Source organism: Protobothrops mucrosquamatus, unplaced genomic scaffold (assembly GCF_001527695.2).
Source record: "Protobothrops mucrosquamatus isolate PMUCROS unplaced genomic scaffold, P.Mucros_1.0 scaffold300, whole genome shotgun sequence".
Taxonomy (NCBI): Eukaryota; Metazoa; Chordata; class Lepidosauria; order Squamata; family Viperidae; genus Protobothrops; species Protobothrops mucrosquamatus.
The window spans coordinates 173,020-195,003 of record NW_015386643.1 but is presented as its reverse complement, the minus strand read 5'-3'; the positions used below and the strand labels follow the sequence as shown (position 1 = coordinate 195,003).

At 39.9% G+C, this 21,984-nt stretch overlaps 2 protein-coding genes across 7 annotated transcripts in view; one reads left to right on the top strand and one right to left on the bottom strand.

The window, feature by feature from the left end:
* Positions 1–1,273: 1,273 nt before the first annotated feature.
* On the top strand, positions 1,274–18,171 carry PFKFB1 (6-phosphofructo-2-kinase/fructose-2,6-biphosphatase 1). 4 transcript variants are annotated; one of them, XM_015814942.1, is made up of 15 exons: positions 1,274–1,486; positions 5,808–5,933; positions 6,057–6,153; positions 7,327–7,393; positions 7,487–7,561; positions 9,953–10,009; positions 11,455–11,576; positions 14,001–14,208; positions 15,149–15,295; positions 15,564–15,668; positions 15,914–16,043; positions 16,359–16,421; positions 17,230–17,294; positions 17,531–17,668; positions 18,089–18,171. In XM_015814942.1, exons 1-15 carry the CDS (start codon positions 1,459–1,461, stop codon positions 18,146–18,148), a joined length of 1,488 nt encoding a protein of 495 aa, XP_015670428.1. In that variant the 5' UTR covers positions 1,274–1,458; the 3' UTR covers positions 18,149–18,171. The 4 variants fall into 4 exon arrangements, with proteins under 4 accessions (XP_015670428.1, XP_015670429.1, XP_015670430.1 ...); XM_015814944.1 differs by lacking the exon at positions 1,274–1,486 and adding an exon at positions 4,919–5,009; XM_015814943.1 differs by lacking the exon at positions 17,531–17,668 and having other exon boundaries at positions 1,276–1,486.
* Positions 18,172–19,127: 956 nt separating this feature from the next.
* The window catches only part of LOC107286552 (non-structural maintenance of chromosomes element 3 homolog), a 7,190-nt gene continuing 4,333 nt past the window's right edge, over positions 19,128–21,984 (bottom strand). For all 3 annotated transcript variants that reach the window (XM_015814939.1, XM_015814940.1, XM_015814941.1), the window contains exons 6-11: positions 21,550–21,644; positions 20,817–20,896; positions 20,686–20,731; positions 20,509–20,571; positions 20,075–20,189; positions 19,128–19,250 (exon numbers count right to left, since the gene is read on the bottom strand). In XM_015814939.1, coding sequence (XP_015670425.1) covers positions 19,170–19,250; positions 20,075–20,189; positions 20,509–20,571; positions 20,686–20,731; positions 20,817–20,896; positions 21,550–21,644 — 480 coding nt within the window. In that variant the 3' untranslated portion in view covers positions 19,128–19,169. The remainder of the gene's footprint in view (positions 19,251–20,074; positions 20,190–20,508; positions 20,572–20,685; positions 20,732–20,816; positions 20,897–21,549; positions 21,645–21,984) is intronic.

Sequence of the window (21,984 nt, the reverse complement as noted above, 5' to 3'; positions counted from 1 at the left end):
TTCAAGATTTAGAGTCCACTTTACAACATGTGGCATGATGGTCTAATCAATTATTATTGCTAAACATAATTACAACCAGAATTTTGTTTTTTAATTGACTTTAATTTTTAACCTGTTCGTGGACGTTTGGAAACCTAAGGTCTGCTGCCTTTGAGAGAAAATTTAATCTCATTTCACACCTGATTGTTTCTTAATTTGGTTTGCAAACATAAAATCCAATACAGTAAAATTAATTTTATATGCTGCAAAATCTGAAGCACGTGGGAGCTAGAGGCTATCTCTTGAAGGGGTGGATGCCAGGTAATACCCCTATGCAAGATACGTGATTTTTAATTGAGTTTGCAAAAAGTCAGAGGATTTTCGAAAGGGAAAGTTTAAGATCTTTATACTTTCACTTTACAAGCTTCATGATAATTTTATAGCATTGAAGGTCATCTAGTCTTAAACTATGGGTTGTAGTCTCCCCATGGGGTCTTGACCAAACTAGAGCAGGAAGGATTATCTCGCACATGTAAAGTGGATGAATTTGTCATTCGGAATCAATTTTTGGATATGGCTAAATTTGCAGTTCCAGCAATTTGTCAAAAAATGACAGCAGTTTTATTAGTTATATTCATGGCGGAGGGTCACACAAGGATGTGAGGAATGCAAGCAGTTACATGCATAATCCCCATGGTGCTTATTAATTTTACTGTGGGAAGGGGGGAAGGTAAAATATCGGATGTATTTTTCAGTGGGACTACAACCTTTTTGGAAATGGAATGGAATTTCAAGTAGGGAATGAATATATCAGAAAAATCATTTTTCTTCAAAACTGTTATTCTAGAACCAGTCTTTATGCTATGATTGTCCATCTCATGTGCATGTTAGAGCTAGCTTTTGAAAAAAGCCTGATGTTTCCCAGAGTTGGCTATGTATTTGACCTGTGTAAAGAATCCCTATTTGTTAATTATACATACTTAATTATTTTTCATCCCACTTTTCCTTCTCCTAAAATTTTATAGCCACAGCCCTGTAAAGTATGTGGGGCTGGAAAAGAGTGTCTCACCAAAAGCTCACCCAGGGACTTTCGGCTCTGATAATCCAAATCCATGAATGCTATACTGCTTTTTATTATAGTGTTCCACACTTACCTAAAAAGTTGTAATGATTTTAATGGGATTTGGATCAAAAGATCGTCTTCTGTGCTCCTGCCCATCTGGGTTAGACAATAACTTTACCCTACAATCTGCTGCTGCGGTCTCCTTCCAACTTTAAGGCTAATATTAGTACTGACCTTTTCTGCCAGGATCACATGGGGTTTTTTTGGAAAGACTCCCTGGATTGTTTTGCCTCCAGCTCAGCAACAATTATTAATGACACCATGACTGGAAACCTGACCCCTGAGGAAAGTTCTTGTAGTGACAAGGCAATCCTTTTAATGCCATGGCTTCTAGAAAAAAAGAGGATTGATCAGCTATGGAGGAAAAACCTACCAAAATCCCAGGTAGGGGATGTTTAATTGATAGGGCTGGTAACTAGAGAACCAAGGACAATAGAGGCTGTACTTTAAGGAGTTAAGGAACAGGCATGATGTTGTCTTAGAATCCGATACTCAAGGACCCCATGTGTGGCAAACATGGATTGACATAGCTCCTGTCGCCTTGTTTTCTGGATGTAGGCTTGTGATTCCTGCTGGGAAATACCCAAGACTCTGCTGCACAGAATAACACTCTTCCCTTTCCCCCCCTGTCTGTTAGCTCAGCCTGATCAGTTTGTATTATACTTCCTGGCCTAGAATGTTGAGAGGTGAAAGGTGGAGGCATTGATGCCCAGGATATGCTCTGCAATATACAGCTCAGGTTAAAGTTGTTGTTTGTGAAAGGGCTATCTGTGTTAAATGGAGGTAGAAGCTGAGTACCTATTGAGCAACTTGCTGCAAAGTTAATCTACTTGAATAAGAAGGCACACAAATATAGCCAAACAGTTTTAATATGTGGGCCTATTCCTGTGGGAAGGATTGGGGAGAATGGTGATCTCTCTGTGTGTGTATATGTATTAAAGGCAAGTAAAATGCTCAGTGATTAAACACTGGGCTTATCGGCTCGAAAGCCAACAGCCTGGGTTCCAGACCCGAGCATTATACAATCGAGTGAGCGCCCATCTCCTGCCCACCTTGCAGTTTGAAAGCGTGCAAATGCGAGGAGATAAATAGGTGCCACTTTGGTGGGGAGGAAATAGCACACCATGACATCATTCTGACCACATGATCGCGGAAGCATCTTCAGACAGTGTTGGCTCAATAGCCTTGAAACAGAGATGAGCACCACCTCCTATAATTGGCGATGACTAGTCAATAAAATCCACAGGGACTCCTTTTCTTCCTACTCATGTGGGAAGGAGTAAAATGCAACCAAAGTACTAAATATATAATGAATAGAGTTTATTAATTTTTATCTTCAAAAGGATCTTTACCCAATTTATTCTGTGTCACTAAACTTGTCTAATTTTGGTCTCCACCTCCAGTGTGATGCTTCTGTAAGTCCACTTTAGTTTTGCATGTTTTCCCTTGTTTTAATCATCAGGTTTATATGCCAGATTTCTTCCAGGACTTCACAGTGGTATATATAGAATCCCTCCTCCTTCTTTCCAACAACAGCCCTACAAGGTAGGTTGAGCTGAAAGAAAGTGATAGGCCCAAAGTCACCCAGTAGCTGTGGATGGATATGAATGTGACTTTCTGATCCCAGTCCTACAACTTAAAAACAATCCCATTGTGGGTCATCTAATGTAGTCACTGGTCTTCTAATATAATAATTTTTAAAGGTCTGCAGCATGATGCTATTTTTCCTTCTTATAAATTGGATATGGTAGTTATTACTGAATTATAACTTTTGATTTTGTATTATAGTCAGAACCCCCAAAGTAGATTATTTCATTATTTCCTATTTTTTGTCAGTCCCAGGGCAGTCACAGAGAATTAATATAAATATATCAACATTTAAAATCTGACTTTTTAAAAAATGCATTGGATTGTGCTTACTTCAGTGTAGCACTCTTCTGATGTATAGTCAAACAATTGATTAAAAATTTATGTAAAAAACATTCTAATAGAATGTTTAGTGATCACCTGGTGCTAGCTACTGCCTTATGCTCAAAGAAAGGACGTAAGTATCAGTGTCTGGATCCCATCAACATTTTAAATGCTAAATTTCCTGATTCATATGATGATGGCAAACTGAAAGAAGTTTCCAAGCTGATCACAGGCAGAACAACTCAGAGAAATGGTGAATTGATTCTTTAGGTAATCAGGTCTTTATCTGTTCAAAATCAGAACCAGAATCAGAAATTTGAATTATTAACCAGGTTCAAGATATAATTATTCTAGAAAGTCTTATGCACATGTTCCAGTCTTTTGAATCAGATTTATAAAGCATCATTTTCCACTGGACCATTTTCTTTGTTCTGAGAAATATTATTTTGTAACTTAACTTGCCCAAGCACTTTCTCAGATTATGATGAGAAAATGTTGGCTTTACTCCAAGAACATTTTAAAACTTGGCTCATTTCAGATCGTATTCTTGAAGTGTTGGTTTTGTGGTTTGAATTTTATTATTTTATTATTTTTGTGGTTTTTTTTTTTGTAAAATTCCTACTGTTTTAAGTACTGTTAAATATTAATGAGTATCTTGCAAGATGAGGGGCTTTGATCTCCTATCTCAGCTCTTGCTTGTTTACCTTCTTTAGTATTGCCTGGGGAATGCCGGCAAACCAACATACGTCCTCATAGCGATAGTTTAAACTGTATGTGCTAGACCAGGGGTAGTCAACCTTGGCTCTTTTATCACTCGTGGACTTCAACTCCCATAATCCCTGAGAAATTTGTGTTTCGAATATCATTGGGTAGAATTCTTAGGTCCACTGCTAGCCAGAAGCTCTGTCTTCTTCAGGAATTCTAGTTTGGTGGGCTAATTCCTTAGTAAACACCAGTAACCACCAGCATTTTGTTTTGGCTCATGAACTGTTATGGATCAATAACATACCCAATCAGGTTGAGCCCTTGATGCCAGTTTCAGTAGTTGTTTCAGGATCATTTCTTCCAGCCATGATCTCTGGCAAGCTCTGCACTCTGTCTGGGACCCAGAAAGCGAATGGTGATTTGAAAGTAGAGGGAACCAGTGGTTTGCACTGAAAACAAATCAGTATAATGGGGCTTTGGAACTCTCCATGGTAGCAACCATGTCACAGAGAGCTCAAACCTATGCAAATTCTCGCATTCCTCTGCTTTCATTTATTAGAAAAGCGAATTTCTAACTCGTGGTGGTAACAGCAAAAAAATGAAGAAAGATGACAAAATGTTGAAAACTGAGAAGGATTTCATTTTATTGGAGGGAAGACTCAGATTTCTTCACTTAATACGATATTAAACATCACCCAAAGCCTGTATCTCTGTCCCTAATGGATACAGTATGTCAAATAAACAACAAGGTATACTGACACATTATCATAGCTACATCCAGTTGCAGGATTTAATTTAGAGAAGCTGAACCTTCTAGAGAACTGGAAGTAAGAAATAAAGACTCAGGGTCTCTGATGTTGAAAGAAAGACCCCCTTGATGTCAGTTGAAAAAAAAAATCTGGATTACAAAGGCTAAGAAATGAAACAGGACTTTTTTCAATGTCTATGTGTCATTACTTCCTGCAGTGCTGATTCTGAAATGATATCGGGACCTTTCACTTATACGGTAGCAAAATACATTTGTGCAGAAGTGAGCTGCAAGTTATCTGTAGTGTATACAAAGGTGGGAGTTCAACGACCTCTCGTCCCACACTGAACCTATTTTTTTTATGCATATGTAAACATGATCAGCAGCCATAGCTGAGCCTTCAGGAAGAGCCAGACAGTCCAGTTTTGCAGGCTAGGAAGACGGTTGTCAGAATGTCTGGAGAGTTTGGGGAGCTCACACAGACTCCCCTCCAGAAAGTATGGATTCCCCGCACCGGCAGGCGTCTGCAGCAACGCAGGGGATGTGAGTTGGGATGAAAAAGTGGGTCAGCTCTTTCCCTGGAGGAAAAGCTAAGCTCTCTTTATGTGGCAGGAAGCTCGAAAAGGGAAGGGCAAGGCAGGGCAGAACAAAATCTTCTGAAGCTGTGTTCTTGCAGGGATAATATGTGGGAGCTATATGAAGATGAGAGTTAAAGCAATCAGTGTCTATTGCCAAGGCCAGAAGTGGGAAAGACACCACTCTGTCTCTGACACCCCTTTTTTTCCTCTTTATAATATGTCCCTCTCTCTCCCAAGCAGGAAGATCTCTTGCAGTGGAGTTTTGAAATTAGCCAGAGGGGCTGTATGCAAGCTTAAGGAGTCACAAGTATTCCCTAAGGCCCAACTTGCTCAGAGGGAAGTTCATTACATTTGAACATCTTCAAGTTTGGTCTCTGAGCTCAATCTTCCCGAAAGGGAGAAACTCTAATCTTCCCAATCATTTGTTCCCCAGCTTATAGGTTCGTGTGTGGACTTCCAACTTCCAGAATTCACAATAATGGTCATGCTGGCCTGAAAATCCTACAAATTAATGACTATGAATCCAAAGACCACCAAGGCATAAAAGATCTGGGTTAACTGTTACCTATTCCACAATAGTCTGCTGTGCTGCAGGTTTTACTGAAAGACTCTATTGGTTGCTTTAGGATTCAGAGTTTTAATGCTAAAACAGAAAAGGTTTGGGTGCCATTAGACAGAATACTATTTCTCTCTGTTTTGTGGGTTCCTGAAACTCATCACAAAATTAGGCTCAGTCTCTACTCCTTTTTCCATTTCTCTACAGCCTCAGTGCCACAGTTCACCAATTCACCAACTATGGTGATCATGGTAGGATTGCCAGCACGGGGGAAAACTTACATTTCTAAAAAGCTCACTCGCTACCTCAATTGGATCGGGATCCCCACTAAAGGTAAGGAAGGGAATAAATGATTCATTCAAGGTGAATGGAATCAAAGGGCAGAGGGAGAACTACTTGCCAGCAGAGAAGGACTTATTTAAAAATACCGAGCCATTCTAGTCTCCGTCTCCCTAGTGTTCAATGTTGGACAGTATCGACGTGAAGCCGTCCAGACATACAAGAATTATGAGTTCTTCCGCCCAGACAATGAGGAAGCTATGCAGATCCGGAGGTGAGGAGCTTATTCAGATCTGATTAGTATAGTGTAGAAGACGGAGGAGGTTGTTTCCTACCACAATGCCCACTGTAATCTGCCAGGATGCCCTCCCACATCCTAGTTCGACTTAACTTGGGGAGAGGGGTAGCCAATAAGAAAGTTTCAAATACAACCCTCAATTTTTGTTTTCTGAAAATGTTTCTGTGGCATATATGGGATCCAGAAGCATTCTTGGAAATAACCATTATGCTTGAATGTAGCATTTCATTTTGCAATATTCTACCTTCCCATTTAATTTACTTGTTAAAAAAAATAGAACCTTTAAAACAACCAGATGGGATATAGAGTCTGGTGCCCAACTGAGGTCTCTCCTCACACTGGCCCCCTGCATGAGCTTTTTGGGGGACGAGGTGATGTTCTTGGCAAGACCACATTTTTGTTTTTTGTAAACATGGCTGAAATACATGAAACCTTCCACACATCTTAATAGGTGAAAAACTAATTGTTGGTATTACATTATAAAGATGCTGAAAAGGGGAGGCTCTAGAGGAAGAGTCAGCATTCCCACTACCCCTTGAATTTAATACAAAAATATAGTTAGCTGTTAATACAAAAAAAGTAAAGATTCAATATGTGAAACATAATTTGACTGATGATGTGCCATTGAGTTGGTGTTGACTATTAGCAGGCACATAGATTGGTTTTCCCCATGACGATCTGACCCTAACCTGGCCTTTTAGGTCTTCCAACTGTGCACTCATTGCCACTGTTACTGAGGTCATGATGGTGGTCATTCTTTTCATCTCTTTCCTTCTATCTTTTCCAGCATAAGAATCTTCTCCAGAGAGCTAGGTCTTCACATAACATCCACAGTAGGATAATTTGAGCCTGGCCATTTGTGCCTTGAGTGAGAATTCTGAGGTGATTTATTTGATGATCCATTTGTGTGTTGTTTTGGCTGTCCACAGTATTTTCAACAGTCTTCTCCAATACCACCAATTCTCTTTCTAGCCTACCTCCTCAAACCTCAAGGAGGTAGCTTAGTTAGCTAGAAAGGCACTTCGCCTCTTTCATATTCCATATTTGTTTTTGTTTTTTTTATTAATGTGTTGGTTTGTTGTTATTTATTTTGATGCTACCACAGCAATGGATCATAGTGTGTAATCTCTTCCTTGCCTTCTCTTTTAGACAGTGTGCATTAGCAGCTCTTCGGGATGTCCAAATCTATCTGAGCATGGAAGAGGGACAAGTGGCGGTAAGATGGCAAACGCCCAGATAGATCTAACCCTATTGTCACCTATTTCAGGCTGCATGCCAATTCGGTTGCCTTCTCTTCTCCATTACCTAGGTTTTCGATGCCACTAACACTACACAGGAACGCCGTGCCCTTATCTTGCAGTTTGCCAAGGAGAATGGCTACAAAGTAAGCGGGGAAATAAAGAGCCCATAGGAACAATGGGATGCGACCTAGAGCTGCATGCAAATTTGCAAAGCCTTGAGTGCAAACCCTTAGAGATCCTCAGAGTTATTACCAAATTGCAATTTTTTAAAACTATAGAAGGAAGAAATTAAGTACATGACTGGAAAGTAATCAAATTAATGTTTAATCAAGTCAATGTTAGTTCTTGCCCTGATGTCACCTTGTATTTTTGAAGTCTGGACTTTGTCACCCTGTTCAGTTGCAAGGCTGGGTCTCTGCCCTATTCTACACTCTTTGCCACAAGGCAAATTCAGATTTGAAAATACAGACTGAATTAAGCAAACTGGGGTTTTGCTTTTTCTTTTATTTACTTATCTTTATTTAATCTGCTTCCTACTTTCACTTACAATGCGGAAGAAGCAAAGTTCACAATCCTTTTTGTTATATTCATCAACCATTATAAGCCATTAACATATTCAAAAAGAAGTAACACCAGTAATTTTTTTATTCTAGAATACCTACTAAGACAATGCAGCTCAGTTCTTAAAGCAAATTAATCAGTCCTAATTGTCAGTTAGGTGAGACTTGAGTCACAGTTTTGGCTGTGATTAGATGAGGATGATATTTAAAAAATAATTTTATTGAAAGTTTTTTTTAAAAAAACAAGACAATTGCAAACTAAACTCAGAAAGGAAAAGAAAAATAAGAAAGAAAATAAAAAGTGCAAGAAAACAGAAAAAAGAGAAAAAAGAAATATTTAAAGAAATGACTTCTGATCTTCATTGCAACAAGTACAAACAACATTGATTCTTCATCCCCTATGAGATTACATACAAATATATCTTCTTCCCATTACCCATCTAGACACAAATCCATAAATCATTAACATTTCAGTCCCGGTGTCAGCCAAAGTCTATAAAAGGTTCCAAGAATTTTATAGAAACATGTCTTATTTTAACTGTGGTCAAACAAACCAACTTTGTACTCCTTCCATTTGTTTCTAGGAATTTTGATCTTGAATTCATTCAGATGTTATCAGAGGATTTGATCTCTCTTCAGATTTTCTTTTTCCCATCTCGAAGGCTACTTCAAGGCTAAAATCCCTTTTATAAATCCAATAAGGAGTCATTGTCCAGGTCATTCTTTTCGCTTATCGTTTGTATTTCGACTTTAACTGTCATCTCTGTCTTATAATCCATATATTTTTCATTTCCCAGTATTTCAACAACTTCTTTATATTGTAATATTTCTGCCTCAGATGAGATTTGTTTTAGCTCTTTGTCCTGTAGATCTTCCAAGGTATTCTCTTTCATAACTGTCATTTCTTTTTAAGTATCTTTTTGGATATAACCTAGCCATAGAAGCAGACATCTCTGCTGACCCTGTAGCTCCTAGTTTCTGCTCTGATTCTTCAAATGTCTCCTGAAGTATTTCAAATCGCATACCATTATCTGTCATTTTTCCTGAATGCTGATAAAAGGCAAGCCTGTCTCTTTTTTTTCTTTTATGCCTAGAATCTTTAGTCCCCTTTAGTATCCAATTTCTGAAAACAAAAAGCCTCAAATTTTTGTTATAATTTGAGGTAAGCTAAATAATTTAGTTCCCACGAAGGTGCTCTTTATTTACATAATTATTTTTAAAATCTTATAACAAAAGCCCTAGTATTTCAAAGTTATCTGCTCCCTTAATCCATTTATAACTTTCTCGAATGAAATTGAATTTAATTTGGAATTAAAATCTTCTTTAGCTTTGGCCATTTATTTCAAATTCTTTACATTCTTAAGCTTATAGTTATTTTTTTTCCTTTTTATTCCAGAATAAATGTAAACTCACCAGGTTTTACTCCCCCTCTTTAGTTAGGGAAAGAAGGACAAAAACACATCCTTCCCCGCAATGTGGGACATTTCCTAAATACTGTTGCCCTAGTAACTTGGAATTCCCAAAGATAACCTGACCCTTTAAATCATGGATTATATTAAAATCCCAATGTGAGATTCACATCTGGAAGGTACCTAGCAGGGCTGTTGTTGTTGTTTTTAACCAGATTTGCAGGTTTCATAGTAGATTAGGCATCTAATAATAATAATAATAAAGTTGGAAGGGACCTTGGAGGTCATCTAGTCCAACCCCCTGCTCAGGCAGGATCTAACCTCCATGTGGATTCACTTACCACCATTTCTCACCCTCCCAGTAGGTTCTGAAGGTTTACATAAAAATGCAACTGCAAAATTTGTACAGTTGAAGAAAATGCTTCTGTCAGGAGCAATTACGGCCATTTCATATCCATTCTCCTCTGACGTTACTTGTTTTCACCAATTGTAATAGCTGGTTGGGGGCTGACTGCATAATCTTTTTTTCCCCCTTTTTCCATGACCCCTTCATCTGCCACTCGAGGTTTTCTTCATTGAGTCCATCTGTGATGATCCATACATCATCCAGGAAAATATCAAGGTAAAACTCCTTTCTATGTCTTCAGTCAGATATTTTGATAATGTTTAATGTCAGGAAGAGCGCTAAAAACAGATTTATATCTGTCCATGTTCAGGGGCATTCATTTGCATAGTTCAAAGGGATGGGACTTGGCCATCTTAAATTCATTCTGGTTTTGTGTGATATTTAAAAGTAAACTGACAATTAACGGCTGATAATGAGGCTCCTTTTGGGCAGGGGTTTTAGTACCATTCTGGAATAGTGCTACTGTGAAATAACAGTACTGTACTCCAGAAAAGTGTTCAATCTGGGGTAAAAAGCAGCCTGAAACAACAGCTGATAAGCGCATGAAGAGGAGAGTTGTGAAGCACCACAAGAGAAAGCTAGATAGTGTATAACTGCATTCATTCATTCCATTCATTCATTCAATTTATTATAGCTGCCCATACCAAACAGATTCTGAGTGGCTGGAAAAATCAAGTACAAGATAAAGCAATTGAAAACATAAACCACACAACAGCCTGGAAAACAGTCCAATAGCCACATCCTCCTGCCCCCAAATATTAAATCCAGGCCTGGGGCCTAAGCCAGGTTTTAAGGGCACCCAGGAAACCCTAGGAGACTGAGCACCATCCATATCTCTGGGGGAATGCTTTTCCAAAGGGTGTGGCTGTGAGGGAGAAGACACACTTCCTAGGTCCCACAGGATGGCAGCATTTAATATAAGGGACCTGCAGTGCACTCACTCTGTCCAAATGTATTGGGAAGGCAGAAACAGTGGGAGGGAGGTGGTCCCTCAGGTAACCAAGCCCTGTGACATGAAAGGCTTTAAAGGTAACAACCAGCACCTTGAACTGCACCCAGAAACCAACTGGCAGCCAATACAGTGGTGACACGTAGGCACAATGAGAAGTTACTGCTGCATTTTGAACCAGCTGTAGCTTCCGAATGGTCTTCAAGGGCAGCCCTATATAGAACACATTGTAGTAGTCCAGCCTGCAGGGGCTCCCGGTTGAAGAAAGAGCCCAAGCAATACACACAATGTAGCTATGAAAAAGCCTTCCTGGCCACAGCTGCCATCTGCTCTTTCAGCAGTAGCGGTGAGTCCAGGAGGACTCCCCTGGTCTTGATGGGGAAATCCAGCCCTATCCAAGACAAAGATGTGAATGTTCCCAATCCAGGAGGACCCAACAGCCCCATCTACTAAGTCTTGTACGGGTTGAGCCAAAGTCTCAGTGTTCCTCCCATCCAGATCCAAACAGTTTCCAAAAAAATGGATCAGCACCTCAACAGATTTCCTTGCACAGTCTGGGGTAGAGATGTAAAGCGGAGGACACCTCCTTCTTCCCTGGCTTTCTAGACTCATACTAATCTGGATAGTAACAAAGCTGGTTGGGTGTCTCTCCATCCTATTCTCTATCCCTATCCTATGTTCTCTTCTTGCCTGGTGTACCAACCACTCACAGCAAGTGAAGCTAACCAGTCCTGACTATAGGGACTGTAACCGGGATGAAGTAGTGGAGGATTTCCTCAAGCGGATTGAATGTTACCAGAAAACCTACCAGCCATTAGATGATGAGTTGGACAGGTAAGGAGGGAATGTCTCTACTACTGTGTTGGGGTGGGGAAGGTACATCCAAGGCTGTCTGTGTTGCAGGGCATTTGACTTTGCAGTGGGTTCCAAAACATGGCTTGCGCTGCTCACGATAGCATTAAAGGTTTTGGAACAAACTTTGTGCCTTCCACCAAAGTAAAACAAATGGACTGCCAAGAACTGCCTTGTCAGTTCAATTTGAGTATCTATAATTTCAAGAAGAGACCCCTGGATATCTTCAAGAAGTTGCTTAGGAGGTGAAGTGGAGAAATAATGAGTGGGTAAGGGAGGCATCTGCTGCTGCTTCACACAACATTCATACGCAATTCCAAATATGACAACAATGCATTTGCATGTAATGAAAATAAATTAAATATATTCTGTAACTGGCACCAGACTTTACTGGTTGGTTTTTATCTTTCATATTTGTGCAAATGGGTAAAATGTATATGTTAGGTACTGATAGTAGGAACTTCCACACTGCCAGCATCATTTCAATCTCCAGATCTGTCACAAAACAGCTAGAAACAGCCCACAATCATCTTCATTTCTGCCTCTCATGATACACAGAGAACACCATAAGCCACTCTGGGTACAGTATATACTCTTTTCTTCCAGCTAACAAATTATGTTACCTAATAATCCATGTCATATTATCAGAAGAATCTGAGGGAGGGAAGACACCTAAATAATTAAACTTGTTGAGAGCTTTACCCTTTTTGTAGGCATGTTGTGGCATCACACACACACACACATTCATACACATACATGGAGGGGCATGAGTGGCATGATGGCACAATGCTCTTTTGTCATTTTGATAAAATCACCAGATTCTGTAGATCAGGGGTGTCAAACTGCCGGCCTGTGGGCCGGATGCGTCACGCCGAAACTGCGCCCACCCCATTACCAGCAACATGTCACGTGACGTGAGTTTGACACCCCTGTTGTAGATGCTTCTGCTGTAAGCTACGTCACTTGTACAGTTACAGATGTTCCTTCTCCTCCCAGTCAGCACTAAAAAAAGTAATTTCCAGTATTTTGCACCGTCATGTTTGTGAGTATATATGTTTGTTTACCTGGCCATCATTCTTCTGTCACATTTAAAAGTCGCTGTCAGTTACAAAGCTGAAATGATAGCAGGTTGACATTTTTGCAACCAAGCACTTTTCCCCAACAGCTGTGAGTGTGTTTGCATGTTGAAACAGTAACTGAGTTGGTCGGAAGAGAATAATTAGGCTCTAAACAACGCATACGGGAAAAGGCAGGATTTGGAACTTTCTGTGAAGGGTGGGGAGAAGAAAATAATGGAGAAAGGGCGGGGAAGAGAAAACATGGAGAGTAAAGAGCTGGGAGGCAAGATGAGGCATGAGTTTTCTACCTGGAACTAAATTAACTTTTTAGAAAAATTGTAGTGATTCAATTACTAGCATTGCAACAGTTCCAATAAATTGGACCACAGTCAGAAATAAATGATGCAGTTCCCCCAGTCAGAGTCGACATGAGATCCAAGGTGAATCTCTAAATGGTATTCTTTCTAGTAAGGAATACAAAAATTATTTAACCCAGCTATCTTCCAAGTGAGTTTTCCAATAAAACAATATCCACGTTTCTAATTGTTAGTCTGTTAACAAAGGTTAGGAAGTTTTTAAGAAGTCTGACATTCTCCCAATGCTTGCTAGCTATCTGATTTGCATCACAGGCTAGAATTCATCTCTATAATTTTATTTTATTCCTATATCTAGTACTGGTATGTACAAGAGCTACAGTCTACTGTATATATAACATTCCAAAATTAATTTTTGCTTGTTTAATTTCATAATGAATATTCTACCTCCATTCTTAATCAAAAGATAACATTTCTATGAGACTATGCTATAGGCGACATATGCAACCCCCCCCCCCCAAAAAAAAAACTTAACTATGATGGATGGACCCCATCTTGTGTATTTTATTCTGGTAATACAATCTTTTCCAATCTAATGCCATGTGACTATATTTCCCAAAATTCTAAGCCCAACAAATTTGGAGATAGGGTTAGCGAAAGCTGCTATAATTTTGGCAAACATTTAATACTGAAAATTGGTAGTAAAATATTAGATGTTAGGAACTAATCGGGAGCGAATTACGCTGGTTAGAAATGCCACATTTTTTAAAACTAATATGAAAGAAAAGTAGGTACTAAGAAATCTTGAGTGCTTAATCCATGCGAGTGGTGAACTGGTTACCCCACAAAGTGTTGAACTAAACTCCCAGAAAGCCTGTGATAAATGATAAAGAAGGATGTGAGTTGTAATCCAAACATCTGGGAAAGCCAGAGTTTTCCCAGTCCTGATTATAACTAACGAAATGATTAGCTTCTACAAAACTGTCCCCAAAAATGGCTCCTCAAATGTGACCCGGTTATTCTTTTTACTGTAGTTCCCTATCCTACATTAAGATCTTCAATGTTGGCAGCCGGTACCTAGTGAACAGGGTTCAGGACCACGTACAGAGTCGCACTGTTTATTACCTGATGAATATCCACGTGACACCCCGCTCCATCTACCTCAGTCGGCACGGGGAGAGCGAGCTTAACCTCCGGGGACGCATTGGGGGTGACTCCGGGCTATCTGAGCGTGGCAAACAGGTATGCTTATCATATTGTTATATATTGGTATGTTGCTGCATGTAAGCTGTTTCAAGTCAGGCCACACAGCATAAAAGCATGATCAGTGGATCAATTCAGCAATTTGATGTAGTGATCAAAGCGCCAGGCTAGTACTCACAGAAAGAGCCTGTGAGTTCCATTTGTTCCTTAGGCATATAAAGCCATCTGGGTGACTTTGGGCCAGTCATTCTCTCTCCCAGTCCTAGGAAGATGGCAAAAGCAAAACACTGCTGAAAATCTTGCCAAGAAAACTGTTAGGACTAGTCCAGGCAGTTGCCCGGAGTCAAGTCTGACTTGAAAATACATAAAATTCAACAGAGTAAAATGTCCTAATGCTCATTTTGTTTGTTCAAGCCCTCTGAAAATATTTAGGGAACAGCCGCATAGAAATCTTCGGAATATCCCTAAAATTCAAGCACTGGATTTTTTATTCGGTTTACATAACTGAACCATTAAAATCAACCTGGTTGTAAACCACCATTAACAATTATAAACTGGAGGCTTTCATCTCAAAGCACCCGATTCCTCTCAAATCTAAAGTTCTCTACATCTTTTTATTTATTTTCCATGGAGTTTCTAGAAGGTGCTGCGGCTTTTTAAAGAGGTGAATTATGAACTTGCATCCATGAGGAGGCTGGATGTTCTGTATATTGGCTGCTGTTCATTTGATGACAGCATTGATATTTAATAAAGGTTATCCTTATAAGATTTTCCACCCAGGTGCCCATTAGAAATGCTTAGATCCAGGAGCTCCATTTTAAGCTCATAGTCTTCAGAAAGTATGGACACAGGGCTTGTGCTCCTACTTTCAAATACCAAGTGTGGATTCTTAGAAAAGAAGGGCAGGAGCTGAGTGTCCTCTTTTTGGCTTGGGTGATTCATATCTAACTTTTTTTTCGTCCCTCATTTTCTTTGTCAGTATGCCTCTGCCTTGGCCAACTTCATCCGTTCCCAGTATATCCGCGACCTCAAGGTCTGGACAAGCCACATGAAACGCACAATCCAAACAGCAGAAGCATTGCATGTGCCCTATGAACAGTGGAAAGCATTGAATGAGATTGATGCGGTGAGAAGCTATCCTTAACACAGCCTGGTTCTTAAATTGGGAGGTAGCCCTTAGGGCTGCATATTTCTCTCACTCTGATTTACCACAATTTGCCTTCTATGACCAAGAGAGGCCTAACTCTCAAGACCAGACTCCCTTCTTTAGTTTCCTCCTGTGGAAAGCATATGAGGGAAATCAGATACCTTGATTCGTCATAAATTTTTCTTTCACCTAACTTTTCCTCTCAATGTCCAGAGCTCAGGGATTCCAAATCCTGCGTTTGTTTCAGGGTGTCTGTGAGGAGATGACTTATGAAGAAATCCAGGCCAGTTATCCACAAGAGTTTGCCCTGCGAGATCAGGACAAATACCGCTACCGCTATCCTAAAGGAGAAGTAAGAACTGTGCAATCTGGAACGCGGGCAGATTTAGAGAGCTTGTTACTCAAGGGGGGGGGAATGGGCAAATCTAACACGCTCTCAAGAACAGAGGAGGATGGGAAAAGAAAGTATTATCACTAATCAAGGGGAAATGGCTAAAATTGGAGTCACCCTTAAAGGGGTCACTTCTAACGAAAAGCAGGACAATTCTAATCTAAATAAACACCAACAGAGAGGCCTCTCCAAATTTCTTCCTTCAGTCCTATGAAGATTTGGTGCAGCGCCTGGAGCCGGTCATCATGGAGCTGGAACGGCAAGAGAACGTGCTGGTGATCTGCCATCAAGCGGTCATGCGCTGCCTCCTTGCCTACTTCCTGGACAAAAGTGCAGGTATCAAGAGTCCATTTTTCCACATTGCCAAGACTTTCCTCTCCCCACTTCCTGATTTAGTCTTCTGAGCCAAGAGCCTGGGAGGCTGATGGTGGCAAAGCCCTCTGTTTATGATTCTTCCTGTATATATGGCGTTTTCCCCGTAATACTTGCCAGTGGAAAAAAAATTGAGTTTCTTTTAGATTGCGAGAAGAGGTTGCATCACAAATGGGATGGATTGTTCTTGTGCACCAGTTCTTTCTCTTCCTTAGACCTCTCTGTGTAGTTCTGGAGATTGGGGTTGCTTTTTTTTTATTTGCCATTCTTCCTTTTCAGAGGAATTGCCATACCTCAAGTGCCCATTGCACACTGTTCTCAAGCTCACCCCTGTGGCATATGGTAAGTCCTTTCCTCCTGGGCAAAGATCCATTTGGACAGCAAAAATGTCAGAAGTCTGCTTTGGGGGAGCATGCAGGGGTAGTCAGTGATTAGGCACCGAAGATGAATTTGTTGCAAAAGAAAACATAATATACTCCTATTGTTATCTAAAGTATGGTTATCTAATGGTGGTTGGGAGTAAATTGCTATCTAATGCTAATAAGCTTCCTCCCATTTTGTGGCTATGGACAGTCACTGATACAGTCCTTCAGGGGCTTTTCCTACCTGCACAAAAACTTCAGAATACGCAGAAAGAAAAAGCAAGGTTTGATGGCCTATATAATCTTTTCCAATTTATTGATTGCCATTGTTGCTTTCTTGTTTTGACTTCTCTGTCCATTGTAAGCAACAGTCCTGGTACTTCTGGCTGCTCTACTAAGCCAATTCCAATCCTGCTTAGCTTCTCCAAGGTCAGCTTAGATCAGTTATGTGTTGCCACCCAACTGGATTACAGCTGTTAAACATCTACCTGAACAAAGCTACACATTTCCTCTCCTATATTAATCTCTGCAGACTGCACAACATTGCCCTTCCATGAATAAGCAGCAGCCTATTGGCAACAACTGCCATACTGGAGTTCCAGTCTTTTTAATTCTGCTCAGTTAAAAGGAAAAATCAGGCAGTTCCAAATCAACTATTCAATCCAACCAAGGCAAGTTTGTGCAGGCCTAGCATGTCATCTTGAAGCTGACAAAGCCATTGGCAGTGAATGAGTGTTTGGCACTCCCATCTACCATCAGTAATTGGGGGTTCATTGTTTTGGGGACAGGCTGCGAGGTGGAATCCATTTTTCTCAATATTGAGGCTGTGAATACACACCGGGAACGCCCCACGGTAAGCAGGATTCCCATCACGTGGGAGATTTTATATGAAAACCTCTGGAAAGAGGTTGTGAAGGAAGCTATGATTGGCAAAGGGCTTGTTTGACCTGAAGCTTTTCAGCCCCATCGTGTATACCTGGTTATTGACTTGACAGGTGCTCCTGTTAAAGATCATTGTATTCAGAGTTGCATCTCTCTATGTAATATTTTCCTCTTATCTTCACTCCCCGCCCCCAAAACCACCCTTAGCATTTTTCCTACAAAGCTAGCCAGGCCCCCTTGTATCGGCACTACCGCGCTGTGCCAATGGCTAGCCCTGAGCCCACCAAACAACCCTGCTGGAAAGATCTGGGGCGCTCTCCTCCCTCTTGCCTGTTTGACCCTCAGGTAAAAGAATCCTCTCTTCACCTGACTCCCTAACCTAATTCTGCCACATCGGACTTTAATCACTGTGCTTTGCCGTGCTATCTCACTGCTTTTACTAACCTCCCCTTGAGAAATTCCTTCAAAGCCCAAAGACACGGTTTCATGGTGCCAGATTATTCACAAGAAAATCATATGTAGATGACAAGAACCAGTCAAACATTCTGCAGTGGGTCTATACTGAAAGAAGTGGTAGAACTACTCTTCTCTGCCCACGGGCAGAGTTGAGAAACGGAGCCAAGATACACTGGCTATAATTCTAACACTCCAGATAGTTGAAATTACTAATATAAATGGAGGTAGATAGGCCTTAGTTCTTCAGTGTACTCCCTTTTAAAGTCATACTTGTGCTTTAAAGTCTTTCTTTCCTTTCTCTTCCTGCAGAATGTTGATGTGTCACGAGATCCTACAGAAGCTCTAGACACCGTGCCAGACCATTATTAAACTTACACACTAAAAACAAAAATAAATTTACTTTATTGAAGAGGTTCTATTGCTGACAGATAGAGAGTGCCATCTAGAGAAATATGACTAGGATGCAAGTTCTGAGCTACTTTGTATCACTTTATACATGTAAGCATTATCTCAGACATGTCAAACTCACGACATCACGTGACGTTGCGCGACGTATCGGGACAGTTTTGCCATGGGGTGAGCGTGGCTTCCATGTGACGTGTCCAGCCTATGGGCCGGCAGTTTGACACCCCTGCATTATCTCATCGAAAAGCAACTCAAGGTATAGATCTGCCAACCTAAGATGAATAATTGAGTCCCATCCATCAAATTCTTTAAACAAAGAATAAATCAACTCTAAACTATGTTTTTTTTTAAAAAAAACCACACACACAGAGCATAACCCTGCCAAAAATATAAACATCTTTAAAGCCCCATTTCTTTAGAGAGAATTAAATAAGCACTTATGTCCAGCAGAAGATTTGATGGAAACGTTGCACATTATATACCTTATTTTTATTCTGATTAATGAATACAAGACTTTACAACAGGGGTCCTCAACCTTGGCAACTTTAAGACTTGTGGACTTCAAGTCCCAGAATTCCTCAGCCAGCAAAGCTTAAAGTTGCCAAGTCTTAAAGTTGCCAAGGTTGAGGATCCCTGCTCTATAATATATGCCATCTGAAATGAGGTGGAAATTAATGCAGAAAATATAGCACAGAAAAATGATTGCAAAAATATATTTATTTCCAGTAAATATTCTATCAGCTTATTTCCAGAAAATACTATTGCTAATGCTTGAATAATCAGAGAGCTTTAGAGAAGAGTCTTGTCTTCATCACCAGTAAAATGGCCCAGTCTATTCTGGAATCTTTCCTTCACAAACAGGGAACTTATTAAGCACAGAGCACTTTACATTAAAACAAGCAGTGACAGAAAACAAGCAGTGGTTGTAGCAGTTCCATGAAAAGAGTTTTTGACAATTCTTTATAATTGAACGACACCATAATATTTATAACTTTCCCACTGCACCAGCTTCTGCTTCCGCTTCATTGTACTGGCTCATCCAAGATTTGGGATTCTGCTTTTGTATCTAATCAAGGAAAATCAATGGAGTCCAATTAGGAAAACAGAATAAAAAGATATACCAGATTCTCTGCAATACCCTCCCTGAAGCCATCACTCTATTAGGGGAAAATAGAAATTGTATGGGCATGATTTAGGCTGTACAGCTTTGCCTGCCTGCTTATTTATATGTAACCTTTTCTCAGAAAGCAAAGGGTGGTGTATATGGTGTATAAGGGGGTCCTCTTCTAATTTTACCCACCTAGCAACAATTGTGTGAGCTGGGCAAGGTTGAAAGAGAATAAGATCAAGAAGGAACTTAAGCCCAAATCTCCAAGACTCACATTTTAACCATAAAGCTATACTGGCTCTTATCAGAACACTACAGGATCTGTTAAGTTACACGTTTTAATGCCCTAACACTTGTTTGAAGCAAGCATGACTGCCAAGAAAAAGCTGAATATATTCAGAAAGGAAAGCTTAGATGTTAAAGTGAGTACTTAGAAAATTGCCAATTTCCTGCAAAGTCCATAACTCCCATCATTTAGTGCTTTGATCCTGTTTCTGACAATATTTATTAAAAAGGATTGAAAAGGATAGTTCCATGTCAAAACGTACAACTGTACACTCCTATTTATTGATCCAACGTATTTTAATTCTACCAACTTAGTTATCCTTAATGCAGAAGTAGACTATTATTTTAGTTATTTTACAAATAACTCAAGGTGGCGAACACATTCAACACAATTTCCTCCTATTTTCCCTCAGCTGGGCTGAGTCTCTGACCCAGGGTCAACCAGCTAACATTCATGGCTAAAGTAGGATTAGAACTCATAATCTCCTAGTCAGTACCTTAGCAACAAACTGTAGGATCTGCTTCTTGGAGGTCTCTTTAAAAGCTCGCGATCCCCACCTGAATTCAAACTCAGGCGGATCTGTGTGTGGGAGACGTGTATATTCCAGATATCTAGGAAGTGAGAATTATGTGATCAGTGGGGAAAAAAAACCCTTTGTAATCACCAAACAGATTATTTAGTAAAATAACTGTCCTTCAGCATAAAGATATCATTCCTGCTTTTTGGAAAAAAAATAGTCTGAGATTTCCCATTAACCTGTATCCTAATTAATAATCCTATCCCAATCCCTTTTCTTAAAAAGATCCAGATGTTAGCCCTTAAAAGACAAGCAAAACATTCTGCATTCCCATCTGCCAGTCACTCAAACCAATATGATTCATTTCTCTTCCAGCACTAAAGATAACAAAGGCATTGCAATCCCCAACTCACTTTTGCTTCACAAATTCCTCTGTCACCAGCTTTTTGATATCACCAAAGACTTTGTGTTTTCCCCTGGGGGAAAAAAAAAGAATGTCATTCTCTCAGATCAGTTGACAAAGGAGATTTTCTTCCAAGATTCATCCAACCACACTGAAATATTTGAATTTATCGCTAAGCCAGTATTACCCAGAACAGTCAATATGTAATCTCCTCAGCATTTCCCAAACAGCAGCTGCACGAAGACAAAAGAAAAGAGAAGAGTTAAGCATATGAAGCTATCTAAGAAATAGAGTAAATTACGGAGGAGTGAAACCTACATTCTTTGACCACGTTGCCTTTCATGAAGATAACACTAAGTATTACTATAAGGAGGCCCATCTTGGGAGCGTTCTCATCGCTGCAAAAAAGAAAAAAGAGGTTCTGCTTCTTAATTTGGAAGTGAAGACTGGGGATTTTACCTGAATTACCCAGTGAGAAACATTTTAAGCCAAACTTGTAACATTTCAGTTCAGGAACTAACGAAAGAAGATCTGTGGACTGCTCAAAGCATGGGATAACACAGAGGAACTCCATTTCCCAAAGCATGGAGGACACATGGGTTCTCCTCAGGCATAGGACCACCAGCTGAACTCTCACTGGAGGGTGCACTTCCCAAAATGTTTGATGAGGCTCCCCGTGAAATTCTGTTATTACAATTTGAGACACTTTTCAATATGTCAGAAGGGGAGAATGGTTAAATACATGACTGATAATCATATATTTAATTAATTTAGTACACTTAATTCAATGTATACTTCAATCTATACAAAATGAAATTTAGATTCTGTCATACCGCTCAAAGACTAAGCGGCCCAGAAAAAGTTTTTGATCTCTACCTTAGTATCTCAAAATGCAGGAATATAGAAACCATGTTATCAGAAAAAAGCAACACTATTGCTCATTTCAAAATGCATGAAGAGATTTTTGACATGTTTTGTACAATGTTTTATACAACATTTAGCCAACAGAGAAGCACAGAAACAGAGGTATTACATTCCCTCTTTTCCTTACTCATTCACAATATCCCCTTCCAAAGGAGGAAATTTACTGATCAGGATGTAGGAATGGTACTTTGGGTCAATTTCCACCACTCCCAGCCCAAATACCTGAGAAAACAGGAAAGATAAATCAGAATAGAGCCCCCTTCCTCGTTCACTGTTATTGCCTCTTCTTTTTAAATGAGAAAACTCACATGCAAACATAATGAATTTATTATTTATATAAAATTAAATTCATATAATAAAATCCATCAAAACAATTAAAAAACGAAAATTAGAATATTTCGGACATGTGATGCGACACCCAGAAAAATACGGCATACTCCATTTAATCCTCCAGGGAAAGATTGAAGGCAAACGAGGTCCAGGCAGAAGAAGAACATCGTGGCTTCAAAATCTAAGGGACTGGTTTGGACAAAACTCAGCAGCACTTTTTCGTGCGGCTGCT

Excerpts from the sequence above, each read along its gene's own strand:
- PFKFB1 (XM_015814944.1), top strand. The coding sequence starts at position 4,919 with ATGTCTGGAGAGTTTGGGGAGCTCACACAGACTCCCCTCCAGAAAGTA. Across the intron at positions 7,394-7,486 it reads TGGAAGAGGGACAAGTGGCG|GTTTTCGATGCCACTAACAC; the intron begins GTAAGATGGCAA and ends TCCATTACCTAG. Across the intron at positions 16,044-16,358 it reads CTTCCTGGACAAAAGTGCAG|AGGAATTGCCATACCTCAAG; the intron begins GTATCAAGAGTC and ends CTTCCTTTTCAG.